This window comes from Curcuma longa, unplaced genomic scaffold, assembly GCF_044706935.1.
Source record: "Curcuma longa cultivar G26 ecotype Majalengka, Jawa Barat unplaced genomic scaffold, ITB_CL_G26_1.1 contig_17489, whole genome shotgun sequence".
Lineage (NCBI taxonomy): Eukaryota > Viridiplantae > Streptophyta > Magnoliopsida > Zingiberales > Zingiberaceae > Curcuma > Curcuma longa.
In genome coordinates this window covers 26,949-38,390 of record NW_027430599.1, presented here as the reverse complement: position 1 = coordinate 38,390, position 11,442 = coordinate 26,949, and the positions used below count along the sequence as shown (strand labels likewise).

The 11,442-nt window shown below is 37.7% G+C and overlaps 2 protein-coding genes across 3 annotated transcripts; one reads left to right on the top strand and one right to left on the bottom strand.

Annotated features, from left to right (window-relative positions):
* Positions 1–195: 195 nt before the first annotated feature.
* LOC141816630 (CBL-interacting protein kinase 32-like) lies at positions 196–3,761 on the bottom strand. 2 transcript variants are annotated; one of them, XM_074704375.1, is made up of 14 exons: positions 3,591–3,761; positions 3,306–3,368; positions 2,876–2,947; positions 2,574–2,681; positions 2,403–2,483; positions 2,265–2,318; positions 2,045–2,170; positions 1,872–1,961; positions 1,660–1,764; positions 1,440–1,550; positions 1,209–1,361; positions 974–1,030; positions 827–901; positions 196–270 (listed from the first exon to the last, which is right to left on the bottom strand). In XM_074704375.1, the coding sequence occupies exons 1-14, from the start codon at positions 3,759–3,761 to the stop codon at positions 196–198; spliced, it is 1,341 nt and encodes a 446-aa protein (XP_074560476.1). The 2 variants fall into 2 exon arrangements, with proteins under 2 accessions (XP_074560476.1, XP_074560477.1); XM_074704376.1 differs by having other exon boundaries at positions 1,248–1,361.
* A 2,148-nt stretch (positions 3,762–5,909) lies between these two features.
* Positions 5,910–10,532, top strand: LOC141816628 (uncharacterized). The gene is made up of 2 exons (XM_074704373.1): positions 5,910–6,063; positions 8,087–10,532. The coding sequence occupies exons 1-2, from the start codon at positions 6,057–6,059 to the stop codon at positions 10,195–10,197; spliced, it is 2,118 nt and encodes a 705-aa protein (XP_074560474.1). The 5' UTR covers positions 5,910–6,056; the 3' UTR covers positions 10,198–10,532.
* Positions 10,533–11,442: the final 910 nt, after the last annotated feature.

The window sequence follows — 11,442 nt, the reverse complement described above, 5'->3', positions numbered from 1 at the left end:
CAGGGAAGCATCATTTTAGCATAGAGAGCAAAGGAAACGTAATAATAAAAGAATTAGATAAGGAGAAAAGTGCATGGTGTTCAAGAATAAGGACTAGTTCATCTTGGTTTGCTCCAAAAAAGGGCAAAAAAAAAAACAATCGCACACTTTTGTACATAGCACAGTAGATTCTTTAGCTGCCTGAAAGTTGTGATCCTATTTAGCTTGCTCTTGCCTGTCCTCGGATATCCAAACAACATCCTTGAGGCTGCTAGATAGATTCTTGTAAAACTGCAAAGTAGAGAGAAGTGATGGTAGAGACGACCAATCTGTCGAAAGGAACAACCAAAACACATTCGTGCCAAAGGCAAAAGATAACTGGAAAAGTCATGTTTATTGACATTTAGGAGAGTTAGGGTAAGATGCTCAATTTCAGTACTCGGTGCTCTCATTCATAAGTCAATATGATTCATGATTCTAAGATTTAGAGGTATCACTGCTTTTGTAGGTTTTACTTGATGCACAATGTATATACTTATTTATACCCTTAATCGGCAGATCATGTGCAAAGAAACATTCAGGTTTCATCATCACTCTATATTGAAGTTTGTTTCCATATAGTGCAGTATGTAGATCCTCCACCACCACCATAATACAAGCTTTAACTGATGCTAAGAACATGGTGTAGGTTTGTCTTAATAATCCCAGAGTGTCTTCTTTAGCTTTTCTTGATAATTCGAGTTTGCTTTTATAGAGATTTATCTTGTGTTATCTTTGAAGAATGCAATGGCAACTTCTTGCAAGTTCAGAAAAATGCTAAGAACATAGATGAAGTTTCAGTTTGTACCTTGTGGAATTCCAAAGTGTCGCCTTTAGCTTTTCGTACCTCGACCATATGTAGAGATGGGGCGACTTGAAATACCTACAAGTTTGTTGGAACAAACATTAGCAAAATGGAATCTTGGCAAAAAAAAATGATGCATCTTTAGGGTACCTCAGTAGCAACTTTGAGATTTCCCTTCCTTCCAGCTTTTATATTTTCCAGCCTCATCTGAATAAGCATCGCTAACAATGAGAAACTGCAAACCGAGTATACTTTTTATGATGTACTTCACTATATTTCTTGAATCATAACCATATCGAACCCACCCTATTAGTCCCAATTAATTGTTTGAAGTCAGTTACACATATCATTTATGCTTAATGCTATGCTATATTACTACTTGTACGCAGATCTCTTGAATCATTTTTCTTTTTATAATACGGACCTTGTAGTTCTTCTTCTGAATATTGAATCCAAGTGGCTTTGCAACCTCTTCGATCTTAGTAATAATCTCTTTGGCTGAGCTAGTGGATGTGAATCTTGTTTCTCTTTTAAATTCCTGTTTCAGTTTAATTTCCAAATGTGTTAAGATTGGCATTGCATAAAACATAATTGAAATATGGTTCGACATCTGAACCTGCTCTTGGTTGAACAAATTGCCAAGATCTAACCCCTTTGACATCGAGATCAGTTCAAAGGCATTCATGGGTGTTGGTTCCTCCTCTTTCTTCTCGGTTACATGATGTTCCTGTAACAACAACGCAGATAAGCTTCACTCGATATGATCGTGCTCTTTCACGAAAGCACAAGTTCAAAATGTTTACTAGAAATGTCGGCGGAAGTTGCCTTCGACTCACTTCACCCACATCATCTGAATTTGCAGCATAGTTCTCCTCGAAAACAGGAGGCTCGTAATCTTTCTTGAACCATTCATCCTCCAATATCTCCGGAATAGTAACACGCTGCAATTAGTTTGAAAGAAGTAGGTGATTTTTACAACTCAAAGTAATCGAAAGTTCGAAGATGAATGAACATCTATTTCATCCATTTCATCAATCAAAGTCCTTACAGTCGATGGATTTGGGTGGAGGATTCTTGCCAACAATCTCTTGGCACCAAAGGAAAGCCAAGATGGGCATGTGAATTCAGCAGATGAGATCTGCAGGTACAATGAACAAGTGTAACTTTTCGAAAATGCAATTCGATGTAGAAATCCTATCTACAATGTAATGTAATGCTCACTTTTTTGTACAAGGTCATAATATTAGAATCCTCAAAAGGCAAGTAACCTGCAAGCAACACAAATAGGATGACTCCACATGACCATAAATCTGCAGTTGCTCCATCGTAGCCTCTGTCGTTGAGAACCTAATCACTCGAGCAAAATTGTTCTAATCAATTACACTTTTGATCTTTGAATCAGGAGAAAAAGATTTAATTGCTACAAGACAATTATCTCAACCTCAGGAGCAACATAATTTGGAGTGCCACAAGTAGTATGAAGCAAGCCATCATCCTGGAAGAAACACCAAATAGGTTCAAAGTTTCGATAAGAAGTTAGATGAAGATGAGGAGACAGTTACAAGCTTCTATATATTACCCTGACTTGCTGTGATAATGCACTTAATCCAAAGTCTGAAACTTTCAGGTTACCGCAGGCATCGAGTAATAAGTTTTCCGGCTGTGGAAATGCATTTTACACAATCTGATTATTGTTGCTTGATGACTTGAACCACTCATCATAACAAGTGTATGAGGTTAGTGAATTTACTTTCAGATCGCGATGGTAAACTCCCCTGCTATGGCAATAATCGACCGCATTGATAAGTTGTTGGAAATATCTTCGTGCTTTGTCTTCCCTCATCCGACCATGGTTTACCTTCATGATACAATTGTTACACAACATTAGTGTTGAATTCCATGGCCTTAGTGATATATCCACCTAACACTTGAAGGGAGTGCTAAAACATAAATTAGTACTCTCTTTCTTGATAGCTCAAACTTTTGTTAGCTAACCAAATTCATGGTCTATTTCAGAAAGTATATATTTTCTTTCTGGAAATTTGATCTTACTATTTTGTCAAAAAGCTCTCCTCCTGTAGCAAATTCAAGTACAATAAAGATCTTTGTTTTGCTTCCCATCACCTGAAATAGGTAAAAACATTTATTAGCTAGATTAATACACATATTCCAGTGGCAACCGTGTGTGTTTATTGCCTAGTTCTCCTCTTAGATAGAAAGGTCCAAGAACCAACCATAAAATGTTAGGTTGAGGGGGAAAATGGAACTGAAATGAGAGCATAGAATTGTTTTTTTTTGGATCAAAACTTTGTTTTGTGGCATAATTGATCTTTTGAGCATCATCTTTAAATAAGTTTCAATCACTTGAGAGATGAATGAATGGACCACAGGACCATAGTTGATGATTAACTATCGAAGAACTACAGCAAGTGTAGGAACCTAAGGGAAAATAGATGTCTTGGAAAAGGCTTTTGAAGGCAACCTCATTGATGCGAACGACATTAGGATGCTTTATTAACTTCATAGTGGCTACTTCTCGCTTGATCTGCATAAAGATTGTAGAGTTAGTAACCTCGAAATTCGCTGGATGCGATCAAGGAATACTTAGAAAGCTACTTCTGTGGTGACGATCGATATTCAGAAATACATTTAGAAGTTTTCAATTGCATCTATGCAAGCTCAACTGACTGAAATCTATTGGAATCATGTTACTGCAAAAATGACTAACACATAAGAAACTGTAAACTTTTATGACAAATTTAGCCACCTGTTCGACTAATTTGTATTTGAGAACTTTCTCCTTGTCGAGAATCTTGATAGCAACAGGCTCTCCAGTTTCGATATTCCTTGCAAACTGGACCTTGGCAAATGCTCCTTCTCCGATCGTGCGCCCGAGCTCATATTTACTGATTCTTCGCTTGCCTTTTGTTGTATTCATCCCTTGTATCTTTGGAGTGCTTTTAAGAGGTATGAGCTATGAATATATATATATATGCTTTGTTCAGTGCATGCCAATGCCTAATGTCCCAAAATTTCTTATATCAGAGAACACACAGAATTAAGCTAGAAAGAAAACAAGAAGATTTGGCAAAATACCAAGCATGATTGATAGCACAAATTCCAGAAAAAGTAGTTAAAGCAACAGATTGATGATAGTGAATGAAGGAGATGTTACTGTGAAACAACAGGAACCTGATAAAATGGCATTTGAGCTGAAGGCAATTATACAAATGGCAGAAAAAACAGTAAGATCTTGTCAAATAGAGGAAGAAAGTTTGATCTTTGAGGTTGCTACCACATGATTCAACAAGGAAGAAGAAATAATGTTGCACACAAGTTTTCAAAATCACCAAGCAACGTAATAAGAATACCAGAAATTTCCAGTCTTGGCAGGAAGAAGAAGCAGCCAAACAACCTTTGATTCATCAAGGAAAAAGGGAAATAGAGAGAGGACTGGAACCTACCTTCTTACCTTCCCTGGAAGCAAGAAAACAAATCATGAAATGACCAGACGATGATGCAAAACCTTGAAAAGACTTGCGCCAGCAGAACAGCGAGCAGTGTGGCTGTTGATAGTCACAGCAGCTTCCTCAAAGTGAAAAGAAAAGGAAAGAAGCAAAGAAAAAGGCAGCAGAAATGAGAAGGATCTGGCAAATGCCGAGGAGGAAGAGAAGCATGTGGTGGTCAGGTCATTTATATGGTTCCTGCCTTCGCTCTTCACTGCAGCACTTTTTGTTGTTCTCACTCACTGTTTTTACAGCTTTACCAGGAATCACAGCACGGTGAAGAAAAAAGCTGCCAATCACATGCTTTGCTTGTCTTTCATCTGTGCAATCTTCATTGGTTCATCACTCAGTCTGGAAACGGCGGATGAACTACATGCAGCTCCATCTTTTAGAGCGCAAACACATTTCAAAGACTACAGTTGAAGAAGATTGAATCATTCAAGTTACTGTTGCGATTAAACATTTGTTATTGATTTAATGGAGCTATGCTTGTTCCATCAACCGATCGATATATTGTTTGCTTGCTGTGAAAAGATTTCCTGAAACAAGTAATTAACCATCTAAAGTATTCTCTTAAATAAGCTCGTAATTGTCCCCGTGGCCCATGGCCGCGGTAGGACATTCAGGTTGTCATCCAGGCATTCGCGGTTCGATCCCAACTACGATATATTTATAAGAATTTTTTTTCAAATAGGGATCGCAATCAAAGGATGCTGGGCATCTGAGTTGGCCACTGTGTGCGCTTCCCGATTTACCCTGATGGTTGATAGGAAACTTTCGTGGAACCGGATCGGGATCACCCCTAGGAATTGAGTCAATGCGACTAATTAAAATTATTATTTTTTAAATAAACTCGTAATTGATTCTTATCTTGACCTAGTCTTTTCTTAGAGCAGATATTTTATGTTGAATTATATAATAAATTTGAAATAATAATTTATTGCATACCTCCACTACAGTGAGTTTGAGTTTCTTTTTTAATTTTACTTTTTCTTTTTTTAGCAAAAAGAAGCGGAGGGGTGGAAATGATGAAGAAGTCAAACTGGTTCTTGTTTACCCGTCGCTTTGACCAATCTCTTGACGGGTGGGCCAGTGCGTATCGGGTATGAAGAGGGTCCTACTTCGTTGGGACCCGCATTAGTGTTGGTCTACAGTGGGGTCCGGATAGCGTGGAGAGGTGAGTTGTGGGTCTCATAATTCGCGTGTTCGACAGATTTAGCGAAAACTACTTGCCTTGCCGAATTCTGTCACATGAAATCAGACCTGCTCTATTAATTGAAGGAGTTAGTGGGCCCGCAGCGGTTGTGAGCGGCAATATGATTTGGGTCACCGTGGGACCCAGATATTTTGCGCAATTAAAAGGCAGGTAGCATTTGGAGTAACGAGATGCGGTAATCGAACCAGTGCAGAAAAGGATTAATTTCGAATAATTTATTTAGAGAATGAAAAAGGATTTATTAATTAAAATTTTCTTTTCCTTTTTCTGAAGCGCGACAAGTACAACCGAACACTAACGAGCGACGAGCGACGGCGGAGCAAGAGGAAGGAAGGAGAGAGAGAGGAGGAGGAGGAGGAGGAGGAGGAGGGCGAACTCCAACGACTGTTACTTGAGGTTTTACTTCTTTGACAGCGACGACGACGAGGGATGCTCGCCTTCTCCTCTCCCTTTTTGCGGCGGAAGAAGCCCTAAGTCACCATACCCAATTCTGATCCGTTACTTCTTTTAAATGGAAGGTTAGACGTCGTTTTTCGTTCGATTCTCGGACTTTGCGTATGGGAAATTGTGGTATTTGTTAGATCTGCCGATATGTACTGCCCCTGTAATGGTCCATCCGCTATGGAAATTTGAAGAATCCATGACCGAATTGGTGGTTACATTGAGCTTGTTGGGATCGGAAAGTTAGGACTTGTTTCTCGCTTCGCCCTCACTTTACTTTTTCGTTTGACGTCAGTGTAACTTATTTTCCTTGCGAATTTGTGCCCACACTATGATATCACAACTCTAGGCGTCCCCAGGCCTACCAAGAACCTTGGCATCGTGAGACACTGGTAAAGTTGGCGTAACAATAATTCCTTTCGTTGAAAAACCAATCAATAGTCCCATTTAATCAACAAGATTCAAGGTTCGCCATCAATGTAAAACCTGAACTAACTAGATTAATAAAGATAATAGGAAGTTCATCTGTGGAATTTTATAGACTATTTAATGTGGAAATTAACCATAATAAAGTATACTTAAAATGATATGCCAATGAATTTGAGGTCCTGCAATCTTGATAAAATTATTAAATGCTAGTGAATAAATCTCTTTTCATTTAAAATATAAAATTACTAGTAATGACAAATGAAAAAAAAATCTCAATTTCTTGTGTCCATCTTCACTAACATATCTTTCTATGGAGTGGGCATTTGAATAGGGGTTTGACATCCTTATTCTTTATACTTCAGGTATTGATATGACTATTCATGTTGGAATCTCATGGATATTCATACTATTTTTCAATTAGGTGGCATCTTTCCCTTTAAGGGTAATAGATGTACTATTCTCGTTTTCTTAGATGGATATACTCTTTGCTATTCATCCACAAAACATAACCTATGTATAAGGTTTATGTATAGAAATGGATATCTATATATTGTCTGTTTCAAAATACTTTCTTAATGGAAATGATAGTTAATTGACAAATTGTTGAAAAATAATATATATATTAATTAATTAAAATTTGATTTACCATAAGGGATACAGAGAGGTTGCACAGTACTCTTGAATCTTTTCTTCATTTTAATCACTCAATCTGTGCATAACGCCATTAGTATCTTCTTGTTCAATGCACCATCATAACCAAGGTTCCATTATTTGCATTAATAGACTTGAACCTTTGGCAACATAGTGGGGACCCATTCTTGAGGCTTTACATATGAGAAGTTAGTGCCGTGCAAAACACATATTTTAAATATTATAATTTTTCCGTAAGCATGTTCCTCTTCAAGTTCTTGTGGCCATCCATCTATTATAGGTATTTGTAATGAAAGTGAAGTTGGACTAGACCTTTATGATCTACCCTATCTCCAATTGATTAGGTAGTTCCCACCTAGAACAAGAAACTTTCTTGGTGAAAATTTCTTCATACATTCAATTTTAAGCCCATGGTTTCTCTAAAAGAAAGAATAATATTAGTGTCTTATGCAAAGTGGCAGATCATGATGGAAGAGAAATAAGCAGAACAATTTCATTCTATGTTAGTGACACCTTTCTCTTTTATATAAAATAACGATCTAAGAAATTATTGAAGCACAAAAAAGTGAATATAACTGGTCTCAAGAGCTTTCTTTATTAGAAGATCTGAAAGGAAACACATTAGAATTGCTTCCTCTTTTATTGTGTAGTATCAGTGTGTTCGTTTGCCATCCTAATTAGCTAAGAAACAAAGAAAAATGCTTAATTTTTCTAATTGGTTTATATAGGTACATTTGAATTCAAGAGTGTTAACCTTCATTAAATTTATGTTATTACACGAGTAGATGGAAAATTGGATCGTTCACTTGTCTGGTATTCGGTGTTTTATCTGCATGTTGACTTTTAACAACTCATAAGAATTTCTTGTGTTTTAACCCAATTTTCTGGTGCGAAGTGATCCCTAGATATGTCTATTATGGTACTGTTAGCTACAAGTTGTTGCTTAGTTTTTATTTGTTAGTGGAATGTTTACTCTTTCATTCCGAAGCTTAAGCATTTCCTACCCATTATTGTTGCCAGGTCGGCCCCCAGATCCAGACCGTAACTCAGTTGAGTCTGGGCCGAAAAGATATAGTGTTTCATCAAGAGTTAGACAATGGGGCTCATCATCTTCCAGTTATAAGGATTTTCTTCAGAAATTTGTGGATAGTGAAATATTGACAGCAACCCTTGGAGATTGGCTTTCAGGAATGTCTGAGGAATCAGAATTCCGGAAGCCAACTCTTGATGTTCCATTCAAACTTGGAGAACTCCAAAATTTTGATTATGCACTTGAAGGTGTTTCATTTCAGCAGTTGATACGAATGCCTAGCGCTGTCTATGCATCAACATCTGATGTGGTGGAAGCTACAGCACATCTTGCCATTGAAGATTTCTTACATGCTAGTGTGAAGGGATTGTGGGAGACTTTTTGGAGTCATGATGAACCAGTGCCTTTCTCAGTGGCCTGTATACACAGCACAAGTTCGAAATTTTATCCTGCTGAAAAGGCTATTGCTAGAGGAAATCTTGAAGGTATTTGTGCAACTGCTATTTTGCTACAAAGCAGTAGGGATTACCATGGGAAATGGGATCAAATTGTTGAGTTGGCTTTATTGAGGCCTGATGTTGGTATCTTAGTGCAGAATGATCAGCGGCCTTCCTCATCTATTCTTGGAGAAGCACTTTTCTTTGCACTCCGTGTGTTGTTAGCCAGAAGCCTTAGCAAGTCATCTACTGTGTCCCATAATGCAAACTGTGTATTTTTGCTTCTTGTTGATTCACAATATGGTGGGGTAGTAAAAGTCGAAGGTGATGTTACTAGGTTAGATTTTGATGGCAGTGATGTGTATGAATCTGCTGCGAAATGGATTGAGAAGCATGCAAAAGTCTCAGTTTCAACAGTTGATCGCATCTGGAACAAGCTTGGGAATGCCAACTGGGGTGATATTGGAACTCTACAGGTTCTTCTTGCAACCTTTCATTGTATGGTTCAGTTTTGTGGTATGCCAAAACATCTACTTGAGGATTTGGCCACAGAACATAGTTCTCGCCTCCAGAATCGTAGAAGTGAAAGGCAATTAGTTGATGTGCATGCTAATGGTACTGGTTTGTTCCGTTTCCAGAAACAAACTCATTCCTCTGAAATTGTAGAAATCAAAGAAGAATCTGTAAAAGTTAATTTTGAAGAATCTCTGAAGCTAGAGAAAGGATCAGTTGTACGGATGGAAGACTCAGGGTGTCAGAAGGGTTTTGAGATTGTTGAAATAATAAGAAATAGTGATGTTCGAATCTATATTGTCACTCCTGTAGAAGAACCGGGGGAGAAATTTATGCTTTATGTTGGTTCAGTTACTTCTAATTTAGAATCTGCTTGGGAGGACATGGATCTATGGTACCAGGTTCAAAGACAAACTAAGGTGTTGACTCTAATGAAACAAAGAGGTTTAGCCAGTCAGTATCTTTCTCAAATTGTTGCATCTGGAAGAATGATTCACTCTGGCCAGTGTAACAAATCAGCTTCAGGTGGAATTTGCAGTCACCCTTGGTGTGGTACCCCAATCCTTGTGATCTCTCCTGTCGGTGAGACTGTTTCTAATTTGACAAGAAATGGCTTATTTGGACCCGAAGAAGCTCTCCGATGTTGTCACGATTGCTTATCTGCTCTCGCAATTGCATCTTCGGCCGGAATAAAACATGGTGACATCCGTCCAGAGAATGTGATCCTTGTCAACGATGGCAAGAGGCATCCATTCTTTTGCCTGATTGGTTGGGGCCATGCTGTTCTTGAAGATAGGGATCGTCCATCGTTGAATCTTTTCTTTTCCTCGACATATGCTCTACAAGAAGGGAAGCTGTATGCGTCATCTGATGCAGAAAGCCTCATCTACTTGCTATACTATTCATGCGGTGGAGAATTCCCAGAGCTGGATTCGGTTGAATCTGCACTCTACTGGAGAGAACAGTCTTTGTCGAAGAGGGTCATACAGCAGAAGCTTGGGGATATCTCAGCCGTCCTGAAAGCTTTTGCTGATTATGCCGATACACTATGTAGAACTCCTTATACGCTCAATCACGACATATGGTTGAGGAGGTTGCGAAGAAGCATTAACAACGAAGATCATGGTAAAGAAATCAGCACGTCAAACTAAAATTTCAAGGCAACCCATTGGCAGGAGACCCCCATCTATCTCTTTCAGGGTAGTGGCGATCGACATCTTCTACTGTGCACAAAGTTGCCTTGTCGTCATTTGTTGCGCAAGATTTAATTAGTTCACATATTTGCTCGAATTGTTGTGTTCCAGTCACTACCACCACCAGCTCAATGCCCTTCCTTGTCATCAGACCAAACCAACGCGATCGATCTCGGTGGTTTCGGAAACAACCTTTTGCCTTTTGCAGTGATTTCATCTGCTTCTCGTTTTTACACTAGTGTAATAATTGTAGTGACTTATTAGTCCACGAGTGTCGTCTCCAGTTTCAACCACACCTTCCTCCTCCTGTAAGTAACTGTGCGGAGTTTAATTTCTAACAAATACTAACAAGATTGTATTCTCCATTTACCTAGCTCCATGTAATTTATCTTAATTTGGCTAGGTTAATTAGAATATCTTGTTTAAGATAACGTGATATAATTCTTAGGAATATCTTTATTATTTTCAATGTCTAAAGATTCTGAATAAAAATAAGTATTCATTTACTTATCATTCATATGCTAAATATAGAAATATATAGTTAAAAATTTGATCATAAAGTTGATGGTTCCCATGAAAATTTAAGATATCAAATTTTTTTTGTTTTTATCATATAGCTTGGTAAATCCAAATCTCATGGTAAAAAATAAATATGGCGTATTAATCTATTGACACATGGTTGGTGGAAGAATCATAGTTTCTCTTCTTCTCCCAACCACTATTTCAATTAGATGAGCTCGACTTAATTAGTTCTCCTCTCTTCACTCTCTTCTTTCAATTTTTTCCTCTTCATTCTACACCAACGAGATCTCTTTTCCTCAAAAGTAAGTGTTTAAACCAAATCCAATTTTCAGTTTTTTTTTCACGAAAAAGCGTTTATTATTCTGTATTGTTCAATGTTGTTTATATTTGTCTGGTTAATTTGGTATGTAATAGAAATGATCAGTTCTTTTAGTTCTGAGCAATGGGTTAGAAATCTATATCCTTATCTAATGTTTTGCACATTGTTTCTGGAAAATGCATTGCGCGATCTACTGATCATCTCGAAAAGAATTCTCTTTTTTTTGTTCCCTCCATTCATGAATTGTTTTAGATTAATATGAACTTTATGATGATTTGAAGGAAGGTAAAAGGATCATGCACTTCGATTGTATGCCTCAGATAATAGTAAGTTTCTATTTACGACAAATGATTCATATCAAT

Coding starts and splice junctions, on each gene's coding strand:
- LOC141816630 (XM_074704375.1), bottom strand. CDS start 3,761: ATGAATACAACAAAAGGCAAGCGAAGAATCAGTAAATATGAGCTCGGG. Junction 2,948..3,305: donor ATGTCGTTCGCATCAATGAG/GTTGCCTTCAAA, acceptor TACCTATTTCAG/GTGATGGGAAGCAAAACAAA. Junction 1,765..1,871: donor TCCACCCAAATCCATCGACT/GTAAGGACTTTG, acceptor AACTAATTGCAG/CGTGTTACTATTCCGGAGAT.